Genomic DNA, 27867 nt, shown 5'->3' on the forward strand with positions numbered 1-27867 from the left:
TACGGACGTCTCGCGACTCTTGCGCTCACGTTGAAAATTGTCGAAAAATAGGTTCGCATTATTAAGTTATAAATGAAGCATTGTTATTGTTATCTTCATTCATCTTTCCTCAGTTTGGACTTAATCTGTGGCAGTCAATGACACATTGACAGTTGACAGGTTAAACGTCAGACGGTGTTCGTAAAAAGTGCATTGTAACGATCACATATAAGATTAACAATTATTGAATAGAAAATTAGAAATAAATACTTGGTGGAATAATAGCTTTAATGTTGTTTCTCTTTTCAGGTAAGTACTTTAGATATTTAGTTAAGTTAGACCGTTAAGCTAGAAATAAGTAACTGTTAATAAAAAAACTTTATTCTCTTTTCAGAGCAACACATTTTTGGTTTTATTTCGCCTCCATTGTGTGTAACGCACATTATAAAACAACATTCTCAGCTATTTATTGGCAAAGATGGAGAAATTGAGATTTGAGTTTGAAGTAAAAGCGAGTAGTGACGACCCAAAGTCTAATATCATTTGCGTAAACTCTATAACGGATATTGGCAAGAATGTCTTTGTCATCCCTGAGCAATATCAACCAGTAAAGCTACATGAAGCGATTATGGCGACAGAAACCTTCAAAAAAGTAAAAAATACATTGCGAAGAAGACATGACAAGAGGCAGGTGTGGATATCACTGACATCGGATATAACTAAATGTTACACAGATGAGGATGGTAACATGCAGTTTAAGGGATACTTGTTAGAAGAAATTGCATCGACAACCCAGGAACAGACTCCAGCGGCTGGAATATCCGAAGAGGCATTATCAAGGATTCTTGAAAGTTTTGCTGAAATTAAAAGTGACAAGGCTAAAACTAGTAGCATGAAGAATTTAAAGGAGAAGTTTGTTATAGAAAAATTCACAAGAAAGATGTCAAATGTACTGCAGTGGATTATGACTTTTGAAGCTGAATGTGCACGCTTAGGAATAGAAGAGGATATGAAACAGATTGAAGCTCTTAGGTTATTTTTAGATGATTCATGTCAAGACTGGTATGGTGCCATGCTAATAAAGCATACAGTTGATTCGGAATGGTCCTTGTGGAAAAAAAACTTTTGTGAGACTTATGCAGACAAAAGTTGGTCACCAGTCAGGTATGCACTATTATTTAAATATAGACAGGGCTCATTGTTAGAATATGCTTTAAAAAAGGAAAGATTGTTATTAGGGATGAATAAAAATATGGATAAATCAACGGTGATAGATCTCATTGCGATAGGGTTGCCAAATTTCATAGCAGATAAGATTGATAGGAATACATTAAAAGAGACTGAGGATTTATTTGGTAGCATAAGAGGGTTGGAACATTTAGTGGAAAGGAAAATTTGGGATAAAAAAGTTGTTGGTTCTGATTATAAAGTGAAAGGAAAAAATCTGAAGGAACCTTGTCGTTTGTGTGAAAAGGAAAATAGAGGAATGAGATATCATCCGGAGTCTTCATGCTGGTTTAAAAATAAAAGTGGGGATAGACGGGATCAAGTAAGGAGTGTTAATAATTTCACTTTGGAGACCGAGTTGAATGAGGTCGACCCAAAAAACTAGACATTCCGCCATTAATCAAAATTAGTTTGTTAATAAATGACACTTTAAAAGTGTCAGGAGTTTATGATCCAGGTTCTAATGTGTCTTTGATAAACTTAAGATTATTGTCCTTAAAAGATAACAATAGTACTGGTAGTAAAAGTAGTACGGGCTTAAAGACGATTAATGGCGTTAGAAAAACAATAGGAATGGTAACGTTAAAGATAAAAATATTTGATATTGAAAAACAGGTAAATGCTTTTGTAATGGATGCAGAAAACTTCGATTCCGATTTCTTAATTGGATTGGACTGCATACGAGCGTTTAGATTGTGTCAAAATGAAAAATTAGAGATTTCACAGAGTATTCCCATTGGGGAACAAGTTGTTGAAGATGTCTTACCCTTCAGAGATGCAGAAATAATTCCTGGCTTAGCAGGTAGCAAATTTGAAGGGCAAAAACAGCACAATACGGATACAGACATATGTAATTTACGAAAAATTGGAAATGAAGGTAGTTGCGTGGGTCAAGTAAATTTTAATGAACACATAGGAGTTGACAATTTTAGTGTTTCAGTTGATCACTTAGATATACATCAGCAGACAGAAATAAGCAAATTAATTAGCAAGTATACGTCACTTTTTGCTAGGGACAAGTATGACGTAGGTACTGTGAAGGATTATGAGGCTCATATTGATTTGTTGGTAGACAGATATTGTAGCAAAAGGCCCTACAGGTGTACCATTGAGGACAGGAAAGAAATAGAGCAGCAGGTATCAATGTTACAAAAAAAAAAAATGATTGAAGAGTCTTATAGCCCTTTTGCAGCCCCGGTAACATTGGCCTACAAAAAAGAAGAAGGGAGAAAGACTAGATTATGTGTAGATTTCCGGGATTTAAATAAAATCGTGGTTCCCCAATCACAACCCTTTCCTCTAGTTGAGGATTTAATGGTCAAAACAAGAAACTGTAGATTTTTTTCCACTTTAGATATAAATTCAGCGTTTTGGTCGATCCCACTGAGAATTGAAGATAGGAAGAAAGTAGCTTTTGTCACGCAGGAAGGCCATTTTCAGTGGACCTGTTTACCATTTGGGTTAAAGACGTCGCCTGCAATTTTTCAGAGGATATTGAGTAGTATAATTAGGAAGCATGGGCTGTCAGATTTCACAGTAAATTATATTGATGATATCTTGGTATTCTCAGAAACATTTGAAGATCATATTAAACACCTATCACTGCTATTAGAATCAATTTCAAAGGAGGGTTTTAGGCTTAAATTTTCAAAATGTACCTTTGCTCAAGACTCAGTCAAGTACTTAGGTCACATAATAATGAATAATACAATTACTCCATTAAAAGATAACTTAATTGCGATAAAAGATTTCCCTGAACCGAAAACACAAAAAAATGTTCGGCAATTCCTGGGCAAAATAAATTTTTATGGCAAATATGTACCAAATATTTCGATAATATTAGATCCTTTACATAATTTACTCAGGAAGGGACAGAAATTTTGTTGGACAGATAAGTGCCAAGAATCATTTGATTTGATAAAGAAACTGCTTTGTCTTAAACCCATTTTAGCAATATTTGATCCGAACTTACCGATACACATTTATACAGACGCGAGTATACAGGGTTTAGGTGCGATTTTAAAACAACCACAATGTAATGGTGAAGAGAAACCTTGCGCTTACTTTTCCAGAAAATTAAGTGATGCCCAAAAAAAGAGAAAGGCCATATATCTTGAGTGTTTGGCAATAAAAGAAGCCGTAAAGTATTGGCAACACTGGCTCATAGGGAAAAAGTTTACTGTTTTCTCGGATCACAAACCGCTAGAAAAAATGAATATTAAAGCTAGAACAGACGAAGAATTGGGGGAACTTACATATTACCTATCACAATATGATTTTGAAGTCATATATTCCCCAGGGAAATATAATTTAGAGGCAGATTGTTTGAGTAGGAATCCGGTGTTAGAACCAGGGGATTACCAGGACGAAAAATTAAAATGTGTAAACTTTATAAAACTCGAAGAAATACAAAAAGATCAAAGAACTAATGACTTCATAAAAAATAATAAAAGCAAACTGAAATTAAAGGATACGCTATACTATAGAAAACTTAGGAAAAAAGATAAAATAGTAATATCTGAGGAATTCAGTAGAAAGATAATAAAAATTACGCATGATTATTACTGTCACTTAGGACCACAACAATTGGGAAATAAAATAAAACCATTTTATACCGCAAAAAACCTGACAAATAATATTAGAGACATATGTGACAACTGTGAAATATGCATAAAGAATAAGTCTAGAGTAAGATATAAAGTTGGATTAATGTCGCATTTAGGTCCAGCAACGTACCCTTTTGAAATTATGTCTATTGACACTATTGGTGGATTCGGTGGCTCGCGCTCTACGAAAACGTATTTACACTTACTTGTAGATCATTTTACTAGGTACGCTTATATTTTGACCTCTAAAACCCAGAGCTCTGGTGACTTCATAAAATTAGTAAAAAAAGTGACCCAGGAAAATAGAGTTGGTATGATTTTGACTGATCAATACCCGGGAATAAATTCAAGGGAATTCAAAAACTTCCTAGATAAAGAAAACATACCAATTATATTTACCGCGGTTAATGCTGCATTTTCTAACGGTTTGAACGAGCGATTGAACCAAACATTAGTGAATAAGATAAGGTGTAGGATAAATGAGCGGAATAATAAATTGGCGTGGACTACCATTGCTCATGAATGTACGGAGAGGTATAACGAGACTGAACATACCGTAACAGGATTTTCCCCTAAATATTTACTAGAGGGGAAATTAGTGGATATATTACCTATTGAACTAAAACAAGGAAAAACTTATAATGAATTGTTACAGGATAGGAAAACTGCCTTAGAAAACACCATAAAATCGCACAACAATAACAAAAAACGATTCGATAAAAACAGGGAAAGTTGCGATATCAGAGTAGGAGACTCAGTGTATGTGGAGAATGGAAACCGCTTGAATAGGAGAAAGTTACATGAATTGAAAATTGGCCCATATAAAGTCGTAGAGAAAATTTCTAACTCAATTTACAGGATAGATACAGGCCATAGAAAGTCGGAATCAAATCTTTTCCATGTTACTAAACTGATCCCTATTAGGTATGGTTCATGTTCCTAGTATTAATGTTTATATATAAACTTTGTCTGGGGGGGGGGGGAGATGTAAATGAAGCATTGTTATCTTCATTCATCTTTCCTCAGTTTGGACTTAATCTGTGGCAGTCAATGACACATTGACAGTTGACAGGTTAAACGTCAGACGGTGTTCGTAAAAAGTGCATTGTAACGATCACATATAAGATTAACAATTATTGAATAGAAAATTAGAAATAAATACTTGGTGGAATAATAGCTTTAATGTTGTTTCTCTTTTCAGGTAAGTACTTTAGATATTTAGTTAAGTTAGACCGTTAAGCTAGAAATAAGTAACTGTTAATAAAAAAACTTTATTCTCTTTTCAGAGCAACACATTTTTGGTTTTATTTCGCCTCCATTGTGTGTAACGCACATTATATACAATTAGGTATACCTATCTTATACGTGATCAGTGAACCACTTAAGCCTTTGCTTTTTGGTAGGTATGTAAATTTTATCGACGCATCTATACATAATGGAAGCTGAACGATGAAGATCTAGCATCGACAGTAAATTATTGAACAAAAATATATTTTCAGGTTTCGAATTTATAGGAAATGGATAACGAATTCCTAGATATATCTACGAGTCTTCGCTTGCAAATCGGTTACGGCATCGGGCACGTGTTAAACGATGTGTGCGCTAGTTTATGGTTTACATACTTTTTAGTATTTTTTCATTTAGTACTAGAATTTAGTCCGTCACAGGCGGGAAAGTTAATGTTGATAGGACAAGTAGTGGATGCGGTGTCTACTCCATTCGTTGGATACTGTTCTGACCGCACAGACAACACTGTTAGCATTAGATATGGCAGAAGGAAACTCTGGCATTTATTTGGTGGGTGGATATTTCTTATCTATATTAATCTTGCTAACGAATTTAATATTTTCACATATAATCTTATAGAAGTTTTTGTTTCCAGGGACAGCATGTGTATTGGGATCATTTCCATTTATATTTTCCGAGTGTATTGGGTGCACCATGGCGCACAAGTGGGCACAGATGTTTTATTTTGCCGCATTTATTATGATATTTCAAATTGGATGGGCAGCAGTTCAGATTTCACATCTGAGTTTGATTCCGGAATTAGCTGACAGTGAACATACCAGAACACATCTCACTGCTGTCAGGTATTCTTATTTATAATATACCATTATAGGTATCTATCTGGTATCAACTAGGGCTCGCGGTCGAATCCGTGTTTCGTTTACACGTTTCGAATACCCGTTTCCGAATAATACGTAAACGGTTTTCTGGCCCGTTCCGCACGTTTAATTAAGAAACGTGTAGTTAAGACCCGTGTACACGGATAAACGGGTATTCGAAGATACGTATCTTATTTATCCGTGGCTTCGGACACGTCCTTGACGATAGTAGCGAAGGAACGAACGCCAGCTACAAATGAATAGACAAAAGAATCATGACGAGTTTCTGTCATATTTAACCTTATTCTGTGGGTCATAGAGACGAAATTCAATAAACGGTTTAGAAACCCCTTTCTTGGGCAGGTAGTTTTTGCTTGCAATAGGTATTACGAGTATTCACGCTTCTTATCAAAGTATAGTATTTTATATAGCACTTTAAATAGCTACTTTTTTTACGTTGCGGGTTAGCAATATAATAAAAAAACCTGCTAGTACTTATTTAAAAAATATATTAGAACGATAAATATAAATATTAGATCGAGTTCAGTATATAGATCTAGGCAGGAAGTCAAACTAATGTTCGAAATTGGCATTAAGTATTTATAAAAAAAAAAACAATTTTAACTTGCTTCTTTATTTTTAGTTTAATTTAAGAACATGATATGAAATTGTATTTCTTGTCATATAATGTAGGTACACCTTATAAAACAAAGTCCCCCGCCGCGTCCGTATGTCTGTCTGTATGTTCGCGATAACCAGACCTCACCTATGGAAGAAGTTTTTCTTTGGGAATGTTTATGTGTATATTTTGTTAAGGTTTTGTTTAAATTGGTAGAAATATGACGATGTTTGCTAATGAAGTTAGAAACAATCACGCTGGCTTAATCGAAAACGCTGCCCAATCTATTTGATCTCAATGTATGGTGGACTTGTCTTTCATTGGTCTACAAAAAAGTGCGCGATGGCTGTCTGTCTATATTTTAAGAATAATTAACCCATTATTAACTTCAAAAAAACCGGACAAGTGCGAGTCGGACTCGCCCACCGAAGGTTCCGTACAAACTTAATTTTAAATGTTTGTTGTTATGGCGGCAACAGAAATACATCTGTAAAAATTTTAACTGTCTAGCTATCACGGTTCATGAGATACAGCCTAGTGAGTGGTGACAGACAAATGGACAGTGAACTCTTAGTATTATTAGGCTTCCGAAGTGAATACTTGTTACAGAATGTATTTTATTATGCTTGACTCTCTAAGCGAAGCCGGGGCGGGTCTCTAGTTATTAATAAACACTTTAAATCAACTTGATAAAATTGCACCTTCTCAATAAATTCTAATTGTTTTTGCTTTAGGTACCTCTTACCACATAGACCTGTACCGCTGGCTATATTTTGACCCCTAGGTTATAAAAATATTAAAGTCAATTCTGTTTTCGCTTATGAATACTTTGTTAAGATGTAAATCTTACATTTTGTTTTGTGTCATATATATATTTTGCTTTTCTAGTAATTTGTTATTTTGTGGTAAATATTTTTTATTTTGAATTATTTTGGAGAAAAAAATATTCGAGAGAAAACATGTAACTGTGTTGCATTTAGGATAGTGTTTTTAGTGTGAAAACATAGTTTGTGTCAATTACGTCCACTGCAATCTGATACTATGTCATAATATTCTAAATGACACAAAAAAAAATTAGAGTTAAAAAAAATTACTTAGGTCGAATTTAATCGTTTAAATAGGTCCATTAAATGATTTTGTGTCTTATTAAGCCATAGCTTCATAAGATATTTGATGATTTTGTTGTACCAGGCTGTCACCGTTACAAAAGAATATTAAAGATATTAGAGTTTACATCTTATTAATTTGAAATGCGGGATAAATAAGATGTATGAATTTGTGTCACTTGCATCCACTGCATAAACAAATATTACAAAAATATTATTTGCGTTCAAACGAAGCTAGCGGGCGGTCTGAATGGGCAACGGAGGCCGTGCAGGGTGGGGCCGCGGCGTGACCTTGCCGTACGCAACGCATGTTTACTTCGCCTGTGCGCCAAATTAACGCAACTTATTCAAAGAAGTTACGCAAACAACACAACAACAAGCAACAAGCAAGCAAAGAATGCGTCGAATTATCTTTTACCTATTTAAAACTCATAGATATTGTACAATGTCACCATTATGCAAAAGAACTGTAAGTACATGTTTGATTTGCGAGCGAGCTAGCAACATTGCGCAGGGAAATCTTAAAAATATCGCGTTTACGTGAACGCCACATACATTTGTGACAGTGATAGGGAAAAGGTACCACTAAAGTAAAATTTGGTTATTAATACCGTGACTTTCTTTCATTCTTTGATAAAAAAAATTGCTATTTATGCAACAAGTGCGGAAATCATCTTTACGCACGTGTATCATACAATGTTTTACTATGCATTGTGCGAGTAAATAAAAAAACATATCATGGCAAATAAGTTTAATTATTAAAAGGAGTGTTTTAAATCGACACGAGTTGCGAATTACCTATTCGCACGTGTATCGTACGTTTTACAGTACATATGGCCCTTTAAACTTTCGACATATGCACGGTAAGTGCTCTTTTCCGCACTAGTGCGAGAAAGTAGCACCATATGTTCTGTAAAAAAAAAAATTGAAAACAAAAAGCACTAGTGCGGAAAAGCAGTACTTTCCGCACGATATGGCTCCGTAGGAAACGCACTTTTCGAGCACATGCATTGTAAAAAAATATATAGGACTGTATCTCCTAAACCATGCGTCGTAGCTCAAAAATAATAAAATTTTCGTTCCCCTTTATGTAACCCAAAAGTAATACATGAAAAATACAATGAAAAAAAGAAACATAATGTTTATAGGGCTGTATTAGCTGTATCTCCTATATCGTGCATCGTAGCGCAAAAATAATCAAATTTTCGCTCCCCTTTAAGAAGCCCCTAATTAAGATTTAAAAACGCAAAAAAGAAAAAAAAGAGGAAAAAATCTTTATAGGGCTGTATCTCCTAAACCGTGCGTCGTAGCGCAAAAATAAACGTTTCGGTCCCGTTTATGTAACCATTAATTTATATTAAAAAAAAAACAAAAAAAAAACTTTATAGGGCTGTATCTCCTAAACCGTCGTAGCGCAAAAATAATCAAATTTTCGTTCCCCTTTATGGAACCCCAAACTAATATACAAAAAACACAATGAAAAAAAAAAGAAAAAAAATCTTTATAGGGCTGCATCTCCTAAATCGTGCATCGTAGCGCAAAAATAATCAATTTTTCGTTCCCCTTTAAGAAACCCTTAATTAATACTTAAAAAAAAACAAAAAAAAACAGGAAAAAATCTTTATAGAGCTATATCTCCTAAACCGTGCGTGGTAGCGCAAAAATAACAAAATTTTCGTTCCCCTATACGGAACCCCAAAGTAATATACAAAAAACACAATGAAAAAAACAACAAAAAAATCTTTATAGGGCTGCATCTCCTAAACCATGCATTGTAGCACAAAAATAATCAAATTTTCGTTCCCCTTAAGAAACCCTTAATTAAAACTTTTAAAAAAACCAGGAAAAAAACTTTATAGAGCTATTATAGCTATATATATATAGATATAATATCTCCTAAACCGTGCGTGGTTGCGCAAAAATAATAAAAGTTTCGTTCCCCTTTATGCAACCCATAATTTATATTTAAAAAAAAAAAACGCATTTTTTTTTTTAATCATTATAGGGCCGTATCTCTTAAACCATGCGTCGTAGCGCAAAAATAATAAAAATTTCGTTCCCCTTTATGAAGCCCCAAAGTAATATACTAAAAACACAATGAAAAAAAAGAAAAAAAGTAACAAAAAAACTTTATAGGGCTGTATCTCCTACACCGTGCATCGTAGCGCAAAAATAATTAAAAAAACCCCTTTAAGAAACCCCTAATTGAGATTGAAAAACGCAAAAAAGAAAAAGAGGAAAAAAAAATCATTTTAGGGCTGTATCTCCTAAACCGTGCGTCGTAGCGAAAAAAAATTAAAATTTTCGTTCCCCTTTACGGAACCCCACAGTAATATACAAAAAACACAATGAAAAAAAAAAAACAAAAAAAACTTTATAGGGCTGTATCTCCTAAACCGTCGTAGCGCAAAAATAATCAAATTTTCGTTCCCCTTTGTGGAACCCTTAATTAAAACTTTAAAAAAAACCAGGAAAAAAACTTTATAGATCTATTATAGCTATATATATAGATATAATATCTCCTAAACCGTGCGTGGTGGCGCAAAAATAATAAAAGTTTCGTTCCCCTTTATGCAACCCATAATTTATATTTAAAAAAAAACGCACTTTTTTTTTTAAAATCATTATAGGGCCGTATCTCTTAAACCATGCGTCGTAGCGCAAAAATAATAAAAATTTCGTTCCCCTTTATGAAGCTCCAAAGTAATATACTAAAAACACAATGAAAAAAAAGAAAAAAAATAACAAAAAAACTTTATAGGGCTGTATCTCCTACACCGTGCATCGTAGCGCAAAAATAATTAAAAAAACCCCTTTAAGAAACCCCTAATTAAGATTGAAAAACGCAAAAACGAAAAAGAGGAAAAAAAAATCATTTTAGGGCTGTATCTCCTAAACCGTGCGTCGTAGCGAAAAAATAATAAAATTTTCGTTCCCCTTTACGGAACCCCACAATAATATACAAAAAACACAATGAAAAAAAAAAAACAAAAAAAACTTTATAGGGCTGTATCTCCTAAACCGTCGTAGCGCAAAAATGATCAAATTTTTGTTCCCCTTTGTGGAACCCCAAACTAATATACAAAAACAACCCTGTGAAAAAAAAAAACAACAAAAAAAATCTTTATAGGGCTGCATCTCCTAAACCGTGCATCGTAGCACAAAAATAATCAAATTTTCGTTCCCCTTTAAGAAACCCTTAATTAAAACTTTAAAAAAACCAGGAAAAAAAACTTTATAGAGCTATTATAGCTATATATATATATATATATATATATATATATATATATATATATATAGATATAATATCTCCTAAACCGTGCGTGGTGGCGCAAAAACAATAAAATTTTCGTTCCCCTTTATGCAACCCATAATTTATATTTAAAAAAAACGCAAAATTTAAAAAAAAATCTATAGGGCTGTATCTCCTAAACCATGCGTCGTAGCGCAAAAATAATAAAATTTTCGTTCCCCTTTATGCAACCCATAATTTATATTTAAAAAAACGCATAATTTAAAAAAAATATCATTATAGGGCTGTATCTCTTAAACCATGCGTCGTAGCGCAAAAATAATTTAAAAAACCCCTTTAAGAAACCCGTAATTAATACTTAAAAAAAACAAAAAAAAACCAGGAAAAAAAACTTTATAGAGCTGTATCTCCTAAACCGTGCGTGGTACCGCAAAAACAATAAAATTTACGTTCCCCTTTATGCAACCCATAATTTATATTTAAAAAAACGCAAAACTTAAAAAAAAATTTTTTATAGGGCTGTATCTCCTAAACCATGCGTCGTAGCGCAAAAATAATAAAATTTTCGTTCCCCTTTATGAAACCCCAAAGTAATATACAAAAAACACAATGTAAAAAAGAAAAAAAGAAAAAAAAAAACAATAAAAAAATCTTTATAGGGCTGTATCTCCTAAACCATGCGTCGTAGCGCAAAAATAATAAAATTTTCGTTCCCCTATATGAAACCCCAAAGTAATATACAAAAAACACAATGTAAAAAAGAAAAAAAGAAAAAAAAACAATAAAAAAATCTTTATAGGGCTGTATCTCCTAAACCATGCGTCGTAGCGCAAAAATAATAAAATTTTCGTTCCCCTTTATGAAACCCTAAAGTAATATACAAAAAACACAATGTAAAAAAGAAAAAAAACAATAAAAAAATCTTTTTAGGGCTGTATCTCCTAAACCATGCGTCGTAGCGCAAAAATAATAAAATTTTCGTTCCCCTTTATGCAACTCATAATTTATATTTAAAAAAAACCGCAAAATTTAAAAAAAAAGGGCTGTATCTCTTAAACCATGCGTCGTAGCGCAAAAATAATTTAAAAAAACCCCTTTAAGAAACCCGTAATTAATACTTAAAAAAAAAACAAAAAAAAACCAGGAAAAAAAACTTTATAGAGCTGTATCTCCTAAACCGTGCGTGGTACCGCAAAAACAATAAAATTTTCGTTCCCCTTTATGCAACCCATAATTTATATTTAAAAAAACGCAAAATTAAAAAAAAAATCTTTATAGGGCTGTATCTCCTAAACCATGCGTCGTAGCGCAAAAATAATAAAATTTTCGTTCCCCTTTATGAAGCCCCAAAATAATATACAAAAACACAAGAAAAAAAAAGAAAAAAATTATTAACAAAAAATCTTTATAGGGCTGTATCTCCTAAACCGTGCATCGTAGCGCAAAAATAATCAATATCCGTTCCCCTTTAAGAAGCCCCTAATTAAGATTTAAAAACGCAAAAAAGATAGAGAAAAAAATCATTTTAGGGCTGTATCTCCTAAACCGTGCGTCGTAGCGCAAAAATAGTAAACTTTTCGTTCCCTTTTATGAAACCCCAAAGTAATAACAAAAAACGCAATGACAAAAAAAAGAAAAAAAAACAACAAAAAAAACTTTAGGGATGTATCTCCTAAACCGTGCATGGTAGCGAAAAATAATCAAATTTTCGTTCCCCTTAAGAAGCCCTTAATTAAGATTTAAAAACGTAAAAAAGAAAAAGAAAAAAATCTATATAGGGCTGTATCTCCTAAACCGTGCGTCGTAGCGCAAAAATAATCAACTTTTCGGTCCCCTTTATGTAACCATTAATTTATACAAAAAAACGCAAAAAAAAGAGTTTTTTTTATAGGGCTTGATCTCCTAAACCATGCGTCGTAGCGCAAAAATAATTAAATTTTCGTTCCCCTTTATGAAACCCAAAAGTAATATACAAAAAACACAATGTAAAAAAGGAAAAAGGAAAAAAAAAAAAAAAAAACTTTATAGGGCTGTATCTCCTAAACCGTGCGTCGTAGCGCAAAAATAATCAAATTTTCTTTCCTCTTTATTAAACCCTTAATTTATATTTAAAAAAAAAACGCTTTCACTAAACTGCTGTAACTCGGAAACTTAGAATCCACAAAGGGGACTTTACTAAATTATGACACATATTAAAGCCTGACCAGTAATATATGATCATTGTCAAGAGGGCGCTGTTCATTCTCATGTATAGGGTGACAGTTCAGTATAGTATGAAAAAATATTGTATTTAATGAACATCATCATCAATGTAATTAATGTTGCTTGCCACGCTTAAACATAACAAAAATCAAAATAAATTGCGTCTTAAAATAAACTTAAAAAGTCTACTAAAAATTGAAACAAAAGTAATTTTTAAGTCGCTGATGTGACATTCTCAATCAAAAGGTACCACTTTGTCGTTTACCATAAAGACGAAATTTGATTATATCTTTATACAAATAACCTGTCAGAGAAAGTGGTACCTTTTGATTAGGAACGTCACAAATGTTGGTCAGTATGAGGAGTGCAGCCTACAGTTTATTTTTAATTATATTTATATACCTACTACGGTAAGATTGATAAGACAATGTAATTATGCCTCCGAATGAAATAAATACACTGTATCGCAAAACTAAGTGGCGAGACAGCTCATAATGCCATCTCTTGGTTGGTCTTAACAAGGGTAAAGGAGATAGATAGTATTAAGATCTCAGTCGCCAGCTGATATTGCGGCAAGTATAATAAGCACCCCACCCGCGTAGGTACCCTTCCCCGCGCACGCCCTTCTTGTTCAATTGAGTTTTATTTTGCCAGATAGTAAAAAAACCGTGGATCAAAATGACCCAAATTATGAATGATGTCTCAATATGGTATTATAATATTGTAGACGTAAACTTAATAATATGAATTTTTTTTTGTGGCAGATACAGGGTGTTAATTAGAAAAAAATTTTTTTAAATAAAAGCGGTGGATGAATTTGACACAGATTTGTTTGAATAACATATAACAATGTTCTGTAAAGTACAACACTTCACTTACCGACTCTAATATTTTTTTAGGCGTTTTAGGATCAATATTAGGTATTTATTAAATGCCATTATAGCCGTGGATGAAAATGACACAAAATGCGTGTGTACGTCGGAAGCCACTTTGCCTTTACAGGGAAACAAAGAATTTCGTCTCTAATATTTTTTTTACAGAATGCTGATTGAAAAAAGAAATACCTAAATTTCTACCTAAGCAAATACCTAGGATGACACAAAATATTATTTTTAGGTTTAGTATATGGTCTGGAAACTATATATAAAAAATAAGCAACATTAATATTCTTATAACCTCAGAAGTTATTGGTACAGGTCTAACAGTAAAACGCTTTTTAGTGCGGTGCAGCTACAAAACAATGGAAAACATTTTCTTGTGCATATGTTTTGACCTTATTACAACGACATAAAGCTTATAATTGGCGGTGACACTTGTGATAATAGTTTGGGAACCTACATGTTTTCGACGATAACAAACAAAAGGATATTGGAAAACAATGGATGGATGGACCACCGGTCGGCAACGTGCGCATTTAAGTTTATTACCTGAACGCTAGTGAGAAAGTGACCAAAGTGAATTATGAATGACTACCAATTTAAAAATCTATCTTAATGTAATTAGCAATATTATCGCAAGTTATCCAAGGTAGTATGGCTTTTTATGGTTCTTGGGTAAAATTTTGTTTTTCATTTGAGCATGATTACTCGATAATCCCGCTTTTGTGTATAATAACTTTTTTGCGCCGTTGGCAGGTTTGTTGTTTTCGCAAAGCAGTAATATATCCGAGATAAAAATAACCACGAAATAATTAAACTGTTATTTTTAATTAATATTGTATTCTGTCTGCACACCTCTTATTAACGAAAATACTATACCATTATATAATTATAAAAAAAATCTATGATCGATATCAAATTTATGTAATTAGCTTAGAAGCAATCGGTTTTATTAAATGATATAAAAGTTTAAAATTAAAATTATGTAACCTACTATTAAACATAGGAAGATGGCTCAGTACCTATATTTTATCAATACGGTTAAAAACAATTTAAAAAAAAGTAATTGTGCGGTTTTATGAAACCACGATGCAAGTGAAACTTTTTTCGGATTGCAGGCATTTAACTAAAAAAAAACGGAAATTAATTCGATTTACGGTATTTTAATCGCGGTTTTAATCTTAACTTAATAAATTGGGGCGATAGAATAAAAGCTTCACTTTAAAAATCGTACGACAAACGGATTCATCTGAAGTCAACATAATAATAGTGGACCTTGTTACCATTGTACATTGGCTCAAACTGGTTCGGACTATTTGGACCCGTTCGGAACGGTCTTAAGTACCCGTGTAAACGGAGATACGTGTCTGAGATACGTTTCTTGGGAACGTTCCTTCGAAACGTTTTCGAATCCCGGCGGTTCCGTGTAAACCGGGTTCTTAGTACCGCCGGGCTTAAGAACACGGGTATACGTTTCGGCGTGTAACACGGATACCGGGAGCCCTAGTATCAACATAGTACCCACAATGTTGTGAAACTGTATTAAAACTTATTATTTTGATAATATGAATTTTTAAAAATATACTTTGGTGTATCTATATCTTATTGTGATATTTTATTGAGCAAGATATTATTGCAGATGACCGTCTGTATACACTTGTTTGAATTTGAATGTGTTGGGTTTATAAAATCAGTTTATGCACATGTACATAGATACACAATAATAAATAGATTGTGTTTTTACAGGTATGGATTCACAGTATTTTCAAACTTGTTTGTGTACATTGTGACATGGGTTGTGTTGCATATGACAGGAAAATGTGATACACAAGTATGTACATTACCTTAATTTTTATTTTTCATTAGAACTGAAATGGTTTTTGCATATACATATAAGTACCACATTATGGTATAAATCAAATACTTTTATGAGTTATAGTTAAATTATTTTCATTATGCATATGCATGCATAAATCGGAGGATCAACTTTTATATGGGAAATATTAGAAAAACCTCAGTTTTTTTTTTTTAATTATTACACAGTTGATAAGAATGTACGTCATGCACTTGTTTTATTAACTTTTTAAAGACAAAGGTACATTTTCAAATTTCAGCAAGTAGGCCCAGGGGACGCTTGGAAGTTCCGCCACATAGTGTACATTGTGATGAGTGTAGGAGTATTGGCATCTCTCCTTTTCCACTTCAGTGTAAGGGAAAAAACAATCTACAGGCAAATACTTGAACATGGCAGTCGGGAGCACCCACACACACACATCAGCTTTTTGAAAAAGCCTGTGATGTATCAGGTAAAAATTGATCCTCTGTCTTTTGTGAAAATAGATTTATTAAAAAATTATACTTTTAAAACTTACTTTTACAATGATTACTATCCATCAAACTATAAGTAATGTTTTTTGGACATAATTACATAGATCAACCTAGCCCTAAACTAAGCAAAGCTTATGTGATGAGACAATAAACATACTTATGTACGTAGATAAACAGATACTTGGTTAGATATGTATCTAACATACATAACTCACACACAAAATAAAATATTTGTGATGAAGACACAAATAAATGCCCTTACCGGGATTCGAATCCGGGATATCCTGCTTTGTAGGCAGCGTCACTACCGAATAGGCTAGGAGGCCGTTATTATTGTTAGCTGACCACAGGGACCGGACAACCCTTTCCGCGATAAAACCCTTTCAATGGGCGACACTTAAACATGGCTAACACATTGAAAGACTCTCAAAAAACCGCGATGAGTGGTGCCGCCTGGAGGAGGCCTATGTCAAAGACAGCCTGACAAAGAAGCAGAAAAAAAAGAGCATAAATAAATAAAATATAGATACATATACTAATATAATTGTATTGTAAAAACTGAGTCAGGAATAAAGGCTATTTCAATTCAATTCAATTCAATTCAACACATTGAAAAACTTTCTCTTTTGAACTGCAAGCCCTTCATACCCTTACCTTTGACTAACCCTTACCGTTAAGCTAACCAAAAATAAGGCTAGCTCTTAATAAGGGTTACCCTTATCTTTAAGCGCTTTTTATAAAGGTTTCCCTTTGCGTGAAAGAGACAGGATTAGTATATATCTACGGTAGTGTACGAAAAGGAAAGAAAATACGTGCCTAGTCAAAGAACGCCGCCGTCGCCGCCGACGATCGCTCGGATTCGAAGTAATGTGTGTTTTATGAACGAGGTAGATGACTTAAATTAGCACGCTTATATGCTAAAAGGGAAGCCCTTTATAAGGCTAACCCTTATAAGCAATATGCAAGGTGTTGGTGAGCGGATGATAAGGGTTTTGTAAGGGTATTTGGGCTACCGATTACTCAAATGTGGTAGCTTTATATAAGGGTTTTTAAAAGCAATACAAAGGGTTTCGTCTGGCAAAGGGTATGGTGAGTTAAGCCTTATGAAATACCCTTATAAAACCCCGATAAGGGATAGCGGGCCGGTCCCTGGCTGACCATAATTATTACTATCATTATAATTTTGATAATTAAAAATGTTGTTTAATTTACTGGCATGCTACAATCTTCTATCAACATACTAACTTCATTGTGTAACATCCATCTAACTAATATTTCTTATTACTTAGACTTTGTTTTGGCTTTAAAAAAAATGAGTCATTAACTTATGTTATTGTTGAATTAAGTAATACTGCATATATGTCCAAAGATGAGTCATCCCATTTTCAGTCATACTTGGCACATCCACCATACTTGTATTTAAAAACTCATTTGTTAGGGTTTTTATAGTTTTATAGATAGAAATTTGAATAAACTGCTCTATTGTAAATCTTCTTGCATATATATCATGTGTACTTAATAGTCACTTAAGTTGTAAATGTTATTACCTAATTAATACAAAGAAAATGTAAATTTCATCTAAATCGCTAGAGCCGTTTTTGAGAAATTACCAAAATAAATATGCAAATGTACCTGAAAAATATGATAGATTGTTTCCCCTACTGTAAAACAAATATATTGTATACCTTGTTTACGTGTATTATAGTACTACGTTAAAACTAGGTTTCAAACACAAAAACAGTGCACGATGTCCTCATATTAACATGCTACTGATGCTACGCAGACATATTTACACTGAAAATACAAATACTACCTATTCCTTTTAAAAATATGTCATTGTCCCTGGTGGTGCCTACTCTTGCATATCTCGCTGATAGTCATACTTGTTATGGCCATTTTTTGCCCGGATGCTGCACTTCATGATAAAAGCAAGCCGCTTTGCACAGTGCTAGTAGGGACCAAACTGAGTGATTTGACCCGCAGCAGCGCAAGTTTCACCCCTTAGGAACAGAGATGGCGCCACTTCTTTAAAAAATATTTCAAAAAATGCTACAAGCTAAACCACTGAACCGATTTAAATGTTTAATATCTCAAATGAAAGCTCATTATATAAATTACTTTAAAAAAAATACTCAAAAAATATATACTGATTACTTTCGACAAAAAACGGCATCTTAAGTTTTTTTTTTTACTCGATTGATAGTTTTTACTTGGTTTCTCAAAAAAAATGTATGGAACATGAATAGCTTAATGCATGTATCTATTACTGAATAAATAACAAGTATTATAAAAAACACCCGACACCGATACCTCTCATACTTCACGAAATATAAAAGTTTGAATGTGAGTGTAAATTTCTTCAAAATATATTTCAAAAAATTCTACAAGCTTAACTATTTGACCGATTTCAATGTTTAATATCTCAAATAAAAGCTCATTACATACATTACTTATAAAAAAATACTCATAAAACATATACTGAACCCTTTTGGCAAAAAACGGCATCTTAAGTTTTTTTTCTTACTCGATTGATAGTTTTTACTTGATTTCTTAAAAAAAATATTATGGAACATGAATAGTTTAATAAACATATATATAGAACTGAGTATATAAAAGTATTACAAAAAAACCCGACACCCATACCTTTCATTCTTCACGAAATATTTAAGTTCAATTATGCACGTTCTTACAAATAAATCCTTTAAAAGAAATCTTCAACCGCAGTAAGTGCACTGATTTTAATATGAAATGTGTCATATGAAAATAAATCACCCAATTTATTTTAATAAATAAAAAAATTATAAATAAAAACTGAATAAAGTTTTTTCCTGGTGGTGAATTACAAAAAAATATAACAAATCTAAAATTAGGAATTATTTTTATTTAAAGTAACTACATTTGTAAACAAAAAACTTAAATGTCCTCTTCGGGTTCATATTTCATATTTATTTATTGCAACCATGGTTTTTTAGGTATTACAAATTCTTGGTAGTTCCACATGGACCCCGTGGGGGCATAGCAATATTACATGCATACTTAGGATCTAATCTTAAATCTATGTGTATAATATGACATGACAGAAGAAACACGTGTGACGAATCCTGTGATTTGTTTGTGTAAAAAACCAGTGATATCCGAATCAAACACGCGTAGTGACACCGTGAGTGTAGTGTGTTTGGACAGACCAACGAGTGTGAACGCGACCGGACCAACAAGTGTGAATGCGACCTTTGGTAACGTTGAAAGTGAACGCAGCCGACGCGCAAGAATGAGGGTAGACAGAGCGCTGTCTACACAACTTTGACACCCACCCGCTATCTTCAGTCACCCGTGAACATGATGCATGTAACTGTGTCGAAATATCGGGAGCTCACAAATAATACAAAAGGTAATCACGGTCTATATCCCGGTCAATATAAGTCTAGTGAAACTAACCGTGAATCATTCAAAACTCTAATGACAGAAGAACTCTTGGACAAGTTAGAGCGCTTACAGAATGTCTGTATAAGATTCATTTTCGGCCTACGGAAGTACGATCATGTATCTTACTACCGTCATAATCTCAATTGGCTTCCAATCCGCCGCCGCAGAGATCTTCACACTCTTTCTCTTCTCTTCAATGTTCTTTTTACACCTTCTTCTCCTGTATACCTCTCTCAAAAATTTCAATTTCTGGCTGAAGGCAGTGGCCACCGTCTCCGTTCTAGCGCGAATTTATCACTTGCCATCCCCTCTCACAAATCTCGTGGATACAACAAGTCCTTCGCAGTGCTTTCAGTGAAGCTGTGGAATGAGCTGCCAGTTTCGCTCAGACAGGCGCAATCGCTTGCGTCGTTCAAGGAGAGGTTAAAGAAGCTGTGGTTATCTGATTGACTTATGTGCCTATATTTGTATTGTATGTTGCTTTATATTTTTCTACTTCTTTCCAATTTTTAGTGTATTTTCCCCATTCCTTTTTGTGTAATATATTATATGTTTATCCTATTAATTTTGTATGTATTTATATCCTTTATCTTTCTGGTACCTTGTTGTACATTTTGCTACATTTGTCACCCTCTTTTCACTTTCTCCTCTCATCTACTCAAAGGTTAACTGGAAGAGATCCCTCAAAGGGATAAGTTCGCCTTTGTACATCTTATTATTTGTACCATGTAATTTTTAATGTGTATATTTGTACAATAAAGAGTTTACTACTACTACTACTACTAATATAAAAGTAGGTCAATTTAGTAGTTTTTATACATATAAGCCGAATTGAATCAGATAATTGTCAGTGTGTTAAATACAAAAATAAACGGGCAAATAATTATTATTAGGTGATGTTAAATTATATGGTTCACCGGTAGATGTAAAACTGAAAAAGAAAAGTCGTTTTGTTAAGTACTCGTACCATTCCAATACTACAAAATCACTGATCATACATGAACTGGTTGCTGTAAATTACTGTTGAATTATTTTTGTGCCTAGTTGATAACCATTAAACCTATAATTTTGTGCCAGACCTATAATTAGTGGTCAGCATGCAAAATAACCCTGGATTGAAAATTACATTAACTTACTTTTGATTTGTACAGCCACACTTGCATGATTTACACTGGGCTGTGCATGGCCAGCTGACGCGACGACACAATGCATAGTTTCGCAGCCAGATTTGCAGCCACAATGGTCCAAGAGGCTTAATTGAGACCAAATCGCTGTAAATGCCGACCATTCCGGAGTCCAACTCTCTTTTTCCTCAGTCCATCCCCAAAAAGATGTACATGGTATGGAAACTTCTGGATTCAGAGCGTTTCCCCATATATGGCCCTCTTGGTAAGCTGCTCGAAGTGCATGTTTATAGAGAGCAGCTGATGTAGGTGGCAGAGTTGGCAGGTTCTAATTTCTCGGCCAAATCAGATTTGTTCCCTGAACGACGCCCTCCATTGACTGACAACGAAGGTGGACAAATTTGGTTTTCGTACTGAAGGAATTCGTTCAGATCAAGCTGCCTTTCTCTGGCCACTATAAAAAGACGGGAAAGTAGGAGTATGTCAACTCAAGTTTTTGATTTTGTCGGTTGTCAGGTGTGTAACTACATATTTTAATTTTAGTATAAAGTAACCCTAGATTTGTGTTATTGTTTGGCCAAATGGAACACATAAACGTAAATGAAGTTCACAAATATTTGTTTGCTTCAAAAAACAAGCTTGTGTCAAGCCTGCCACCTACATCAGCTGCTCTCTATAAACATGAACTTCGAGCCGCTTACCAAGCGGGCCATATATGGGGAAACGCTATGAAACCAGAAGTTTCCATACCATGTCCATCTTCTTGGGGATGGACTGAGGAAAAAGAGAGTTGGACTCCGGAATGGTCGGCAGTTACAGCGATTTGGTCGCAATTAAACCTCTTGGACCATTGTGGCTGCAAATCTGGCTGCGAAACTATGCGTTGTGAGTGTCGTCGCGTCAGCTTACCATGCACAGCCCAGTGTAAATCATGCAAAGGTGGCTGTACAAATCAAAAGTAAGTTAATGTAATTTTCAATCCAGTTATTTTGCATGCTGACCACTGATTATAGGTCTGGCACAAAATTATAGGTTTAATGGTAATCAACTAGGCACAAAAATAATTCAACAGTTAATCTACAGGCACATAAATTTTCCAACAGTAATCTACAGCAACCAGTTCATGTATGATCGGTGATTTTGTAGTATTGAAATGGTACGAGTACTTCTCAAAACGACTTTTTTTCAGTTCTACATCTACCGGTGAACCCGAAGAGGACATTTAAGTTTTTTGTTTACAAATGTAGTCACTTTAAATAAAAATAATTCCTAATTTTAGATTTGTTATATTTTTTTGTAATTCAGCACCAGGAAAAAACTTTATTCAGTTTTTATTTATTTATTTTTTATTTATTAAAATAAATTGGGTGATTTCTTTTCATATGACACATTTCATATTAAAATCAGTGCACTTACTGCAGTTGAAGATTTCTTTTAAAGAATTTATTTGTAAGAACGTGCATAATTGAACTTAAATATTTCGTGAAGAATGAAAGGTATGGGTGTCGGGTTTTTTTGTAATACTTTTATATACTCAGTACTATATATATATTTATTAAACTATTCATATTCCATAATTTTTTTTTATGAAATCAATTAAAAACTATCAATCGAGTAAGAAAAAAAACTTAAGATGCCATTTTTTGCCAAAAGTATTCAGTATATGTTATTTAAATATTTTTTTATAAGTAGTATATATAATGAGCTTTTATTTGAGATATTAAACATTAAAATCGGTCGAATAGTTTAGCTTGTAGAATTATTTGGAATATATCTTGAAGAAATTTACACTCACATTCAAACTGTCATATTTCGAGAAGTATGAGAGATATCGGTGTCGGGTTTTTTTTTAAATACTTGTTATTTATTCAGTAATATATACATGCATTAAACTATTCATATTCCATACAATTTTTTTGAGAAATCAAGTAAAAACTATCAATCGAGTAAAAAAACAAACTTAAAATTCCCGTTTTTATCAAAAGTATTGAGTATATATTTTTTGAGTATTTTTTAAAAAGTAATGTATATAATGCGCTTTCATTTGAGATATTAAACATTTAAATCGGTTCATTGGTTTAGCTTGTAGAATTTTTTGAAATATTTTTTAAAGAAGTGGCGCCATCTCTGTTCCTAAGGGGTGAAACTGCAGCTGCTGCGGGTCAAATCGCTCAGTTTGGTCCCTACTATCACTGTGCAAAGCGGCTTGCTTTTATCATGAAGTGCAGCATTTTGTTCATAACAAGTATGACTATGATGACTGAGTGTGAGAGTGTTGGAAAAAAGTATGAATGGTATTATATGAAGGGTACACTGAAAGAACATGTCTAGTCACTTTAGTAACATTTTGAGTAATGGCGGTTTTAAAGTTTGGATCCATGTCAAAATGTATGGTAATTCCGTGACCAGGTTTTTTTTAATTAAAAAAAAGTTGTGTAACATATGTATATTATCCAGTGGTAGCAAAAGATATATAGATAACTAATAGTTCATTGAGAGCTCTGCATTTTGAAATGAAAATCTTATTTTCCGAAAAGAGTGACTAGACATGTTCTTTCCGTGTACCCTTCATATATTCCTTAATTCTAGTTTAAGTTAGTTCGTAATTTAGTAATTTAAATTCTGAATCCGTTTTGATTATTTGTTTTTTTTTTCTTCTGTTAAGTAGGTACATCTTACATTCGATGAATTAATTTATCTCTTATTATTTCTAGGTAGCTGGCATATATATGAGCACCAGACTAGTAGTAAACGTGGCTCAAGTACTAGTGCCTTTATATCTCCACCTGACACTAGGCCTAGCGGCCAGGTCGCTAGCCGTGATCCCTTTAGCTATGTACCTCGGTAGCTTAGCGGCCGCGGGAGTACAGAGGATAGCTCCGAGATCCATTACGAGAAAGATGAACTATGTTTTTGGGACGGCGTGCGCTATGACTGGATTTTTGTGGATATATTTTGAGCTTGATGACAATTTTAAGACATACTTTATTTATGTTGTCGCTGTTTTGATAGGTGAGTTATTTTATCAATATTTCCCTGTATTAGTCTAGGTATGGCTGGAAATAAATGAAGGTAGAGAACCTGTTGAACCTAAAAGCCGTATTAAATTCATTTCGTGGTTTGATTTGAGTTTGCGTAATTAATGTGGATGCGTCACTTTCATTTTGTCATAAATTGGAAAAAGATATAAGAAGTGTTTGGACAAATCGCGATCCGACGATAGCTGGTCACTTGGTCAGGTTGAACCTACTGGTTGAACAACTGTTTTCTAATCTATATATATACTTACCCCAGTTGTGTAGCGATTGCGGGCGTACAGAGAATATACCGTCGCGAAGAAAGACAGACTATTCAACACATTTCCTACTGAAATCAGAGATGTCTCTAGTGATGTCACAATTACTAATAAAATTAAAAAAATATTACTAGAGATGGCCTGCTACACTATCGACGAATTTTTCGACAGGGTGTCATCGATCCACACACACGATGTAAAAGTCTAATTTCGCTGTTTTCATGGGACATTACTTTCATTGTGAAACTTTATTTTTAATTTATTTATTATTATATGGATTACTATACGCTATTTAAAATTATGTGACCAAATTTAGTTTTTTTTTTTAAATTTATACTTACGACTGATATGACATATTATTGTATCTCCGTTTTTCGCTTTAAGGTATATGTATGCTTTGTTTTGGTTTTAAGTTTAAACGATGTTTACTTTTGTAATTTTATTTTATGTACTCTGGACGTGTCAATAAATATATGAATATGAATATAAAAAACAAAATCCACTTAAACTATGTACGCCTCGTGATGTGCCGTTCCCGGGAAAATTCCCTAGCCACCTACATGGGAAATTCCTGGAATTTCCCATAAGGGAATATTCCTTGTTCCAGGAAAATTTCCACGGCACATCACTATGTACGCCCGATGTGTGGTAACTGTAACGTCTGCAACTGGGTTGCAGTGGCGGGGCTTCCATATAAGAGACACCCGAGCACCATATTCTACAAGTCTCAAAAAAAAAAGGAAACCATGCAGGGTCCGGCCCTCACTGGTATGTTAGACACGCCTATATAGTCCAGAGATTCCATTAGCAAAGTACTTAACCTTGGTGACAATCTACGAAGCTGTTGACTCGGCTTTTGACTCTAGGTTGATCTGTTGTGTTGGATTCACTTCAAATATTATTATTTATTTATTTCCTATTTAAATAGATTAAAAAAAAACCTATTTTTTCCAGGGTTCGGAGGCGCCATCTTGCTGGTGACCAGCCTGGCGCTGACGGCGGACCTGGTGGGCGCGCAGACGGAGGCCTCGGCCTTCGTGTACGGCCTCATGAGCTTCGCCGACAAGCTGGCCTGCGGCCTCGCCATCGTCGTCATACAGAACTTGTGAGTTACAATATTTGATTACATTAATTAGCGGCAAATAATTTATAAACTTTTTTCTGAATTTCTTTATATATTTTTAATAATTACCAACTCAAAAACGGCTCTATAGGTTTCTATGACATTTACCATTCCGTATACAAGCGTATATTTCTTTTTTTTTACCTTAGGAAAAAAAGCCTATATCTGTTTTCGATTACTGAAACTGCGCACTGCGTTGTGAATGAAATTATCGATTGTGTATCTACTATTGTTTAAAAAAAAACGCTCGTGTACGGAATTGTCCCTATGACAGATTTGGCCTAATTGACCTTACGGCCTAGCACAGGAAAGGCGCGACAATATCTCGCCCGCGAGATAGACTACCCGCCTTTTCCTAACTGTATTAATTAAAGAGGGACGGGTAGTCTATCTCGCGGGCGAGATACTGTCGCGTCACTCCTGTGCTAACCCGGCAGGGTTGGGAAGATATCAATAAAAGCAAAAAGTTGCCTTTAGGAAAAAGCATTAATTTTACGCAGGTGTAAATGAATATGTCCCAATTCGCGTTGAGTTAACGCGGGCATCTGCATTGAGAGTATTGAGACGTAAGGTACGAGTATTATAATCAATCAATAATCATTTAATTCGAACAAAAGTCCATAATGTGTTAGTAACATACATACTAATACTTAAATTTAGGGTTAGTACAAAACAAACATAACATTAAAACAGATTTTTACATAATGGGGCATGTAGCTGCACCCAGTGCTTTAGCCACGGTGAGTCCCACCGGTCGGCCAACGTGCAGAGGATGGTATTTGAGCTGGCGCGCCATCGCCTCAACAGCGAGCTACACCGCTTCCTGATGATCGCGTGGAGCCATCGATCCTACGTCTAATTCCAGAGAGTAAAGAGCTCAAGTGCCCCACGAGTATAAACTACTAACACACCACTTGTACAAATACATGTAATACATATGATTAGTCGGTCGGACGGTCTAGAATGCAAGTTACCTACTGCGCGTTCTTATCAGTAGGGACAATGTTTTGAATTGTTACTACACTTATTCACTAGAATGTACCTAATTGCAATAGAAGTATCTAAAGGGTATGTTATCTATTATATAACAAATACGTGGCATAAAGATTGTAACTGTTAATTAAATAGCAATAATACAAATACATTTTACAAAAATATATATCCAAGTCTAAGGTAAAACTATAAACAACACCGTGCACCGTTGGCCGTTAGCGACTGCAGCTGCTACCTAGATAAGTAGGTACCTTTTCAAGTAGGTATTCATCGATTAATCCCGTTCAAATTGAGACGTGAACGCGTTTACGATACAGTATAGTCTAGGTCTAGGTACCAAAAAAAGTAGTTATCAGATCTTTTTTAATACTTCTATAACAACTGGGCGTAATTTATTTGCTATCGGTTACTTTCAGTGCGGAAGGAGCGGACTCATCCTACTACCGTTACGTGATGGCGTGGGTGTGCGGCGGGGCTGCTCTCACCGGCTTGACGCTAACACTACTGCTGCCGCGGCTCACGCCCCACTTGGAGCCTTTATCAAATGATGGTAAAGTGCAGTTGGTCTGTAGGTCCCTTAAAACTGCTCCGTGTTGTACGGAAGGACCGGACTCATCTCACTACTGCTACGTGATGGCGTGTAGGCTACTTACGCACGGCTAACGCGGATGCTAGATTTATGTTTTACCCTCTTCCTAGAGAGAGGTTAAATATGTATTATAAATGTAAATGGAGTACCTGCCCACTTCAAACGGTGGCCAATGGTAAAAAATTTCGACATTTTGACGTCGCATAAGATGGCCCCTTCACAATTACATTTTATTTTGTTTGTACTTGTACGTCTGGGAAGAAGTGGCGTGAAAATAATTTGGAGGAAAATATAAGTTCATGTTGTCATTCTGGGGACCAGAGGCCCACCCTGAAACCTTCATAAGAATGAATTAATTATAATTTAAATTAAGACATCATTTATTGATAAGAGCTGGTTACTAAGTAGTTTTTTTTTCCAGAAAACATTGAAAATGTGTCAGAAGATTCAACCACAGCACCATTAGAATGAAGGTGGTGATCAAGGTGTACCTTATACCAGTATTTAGCACAATTTTCTCTAGCAAGTTTTTTAGTACAACAATCTCATCATGTGATATACTGATATATTATAATTTTATAATGTCCTACTTTCTTTAAAAACAGTACCTAATTATATTAGTTATGAATTACAAATTATGTTTTTTTTTTATAATATTTAAATACTATGAAATTGACGTCTTAATATGTGATATTTTCTTATTATATTGACTTCAGCATAGGCTAAGTAAATAAAAAAATCCGACTGTGGTACAGAAAAGTTTTAAATGAATTTAGTGTCACTTTTTAGGATTCTTTACCACTTTTGTTATTATACATATTACAATATGTATAATATATACTATATGTTTCATGTACAGTCGCCATCAGATATATCGGAGCGGCCGAGGTGGTCACAATATCTGAACACGCACTCTAACGCCTTGACAATAGAGGCGTGTTCAGATATTTGTGAGAGTCTTCGCCGCTCCGATATATCTGATGGCGACTGTACAATATAGTGTTTACATACAACATA

At 34.2% G+C, this 27867-nt stretch overlaps 1 protein-coding gene across 3 annotated transcripts; it reads left to right on the forward strand.

Moving 5' to 3' along the window:
• Window positions 1–27761, forward strand: LOC134755951 (major facilitator superfamily domain-containing protein 12-like). Of its 3 annotated transcripts, XM_063692659.1 has the most exons (10): window positions 1–71; window positions 5151–5215; window positions 5312–5609; window positions 5695–5902; window positions 15722–15806; window positions 16090–16281; window positions 23565–23862; window positions 25100–25250; window positions 26678–26811; window positions 27272–27761. In XM_063692659.1, the coding sequence occupies exons 3-10, from the start codon at window positions 5330–5332 to the stop codon at window positions 27319–27321; spliced, it is 1398 nt and encodes a 465-aa protein (XP_063548729.1). In that variant the 5' UTR covers window positions 1–71; window positions 5151–5215; window positions 5312–5329; the 3' UTR covers window positions 27322–27761. The 3 variants fall into 3 exon arrangements, with proteins under 3 accessions (XP_063548729.1, XP_063548731.1, XP_063548730.1); XM_063692661.1 differs by lacking the exon at window positions 5151–5215 and having other exon boundaries at window positions 39–65; window positions 5327–5609; XM_063692660.1 differs by lacking the exon at window positions 1–71 and having other exon boundaries at window positions 5197–5211.
• The last annotated feature ends 106 nt before the right edge of the window (window positions 27762–27867 follow it).

Source organism: Cydia strobilella, chromosome 3 (assembly GCF_947568885.1).
Source record: "Cydia strobilella chromosome 3, ilCydStro3.1, whole genome shotgun sequence".
In the NCBI taxonomy this organism is placed as follows: domain Eukaryota; kingdom Metazoa; phylum Arthropoda; class Insecta; order Lepidoptera; family Tortricidae; genus Cydia; species Cydia strobilella.

What these genes read in the sequence shown, in the direction of transcription:
- LOC134755951 (XM_063692659.1), top strand. Translation starts at nt 5,330, where the DNA reads ATGGATAACGAATTCCTAGATATATCTACGAGTCTTCGCTTGCAAATC. An exon ending in GAAACTCTGGCATTTATTTG is followed by an intron (nt 5,610 to 5,694) that starts GTGGGTGGATAT and finishes TTTTGTTTCCAG; the next exon opens with GGACAGCATGTGTATTGGGA. An exon ending in CAGGAAAATGTGATACACAA is followed by an intron (nt 15,807 to 16,089) that starts GTATGTACATTA and finishes TTCAAATTTCAG; the next exon opens with CAAGTAGGCCCAGGGGACGC.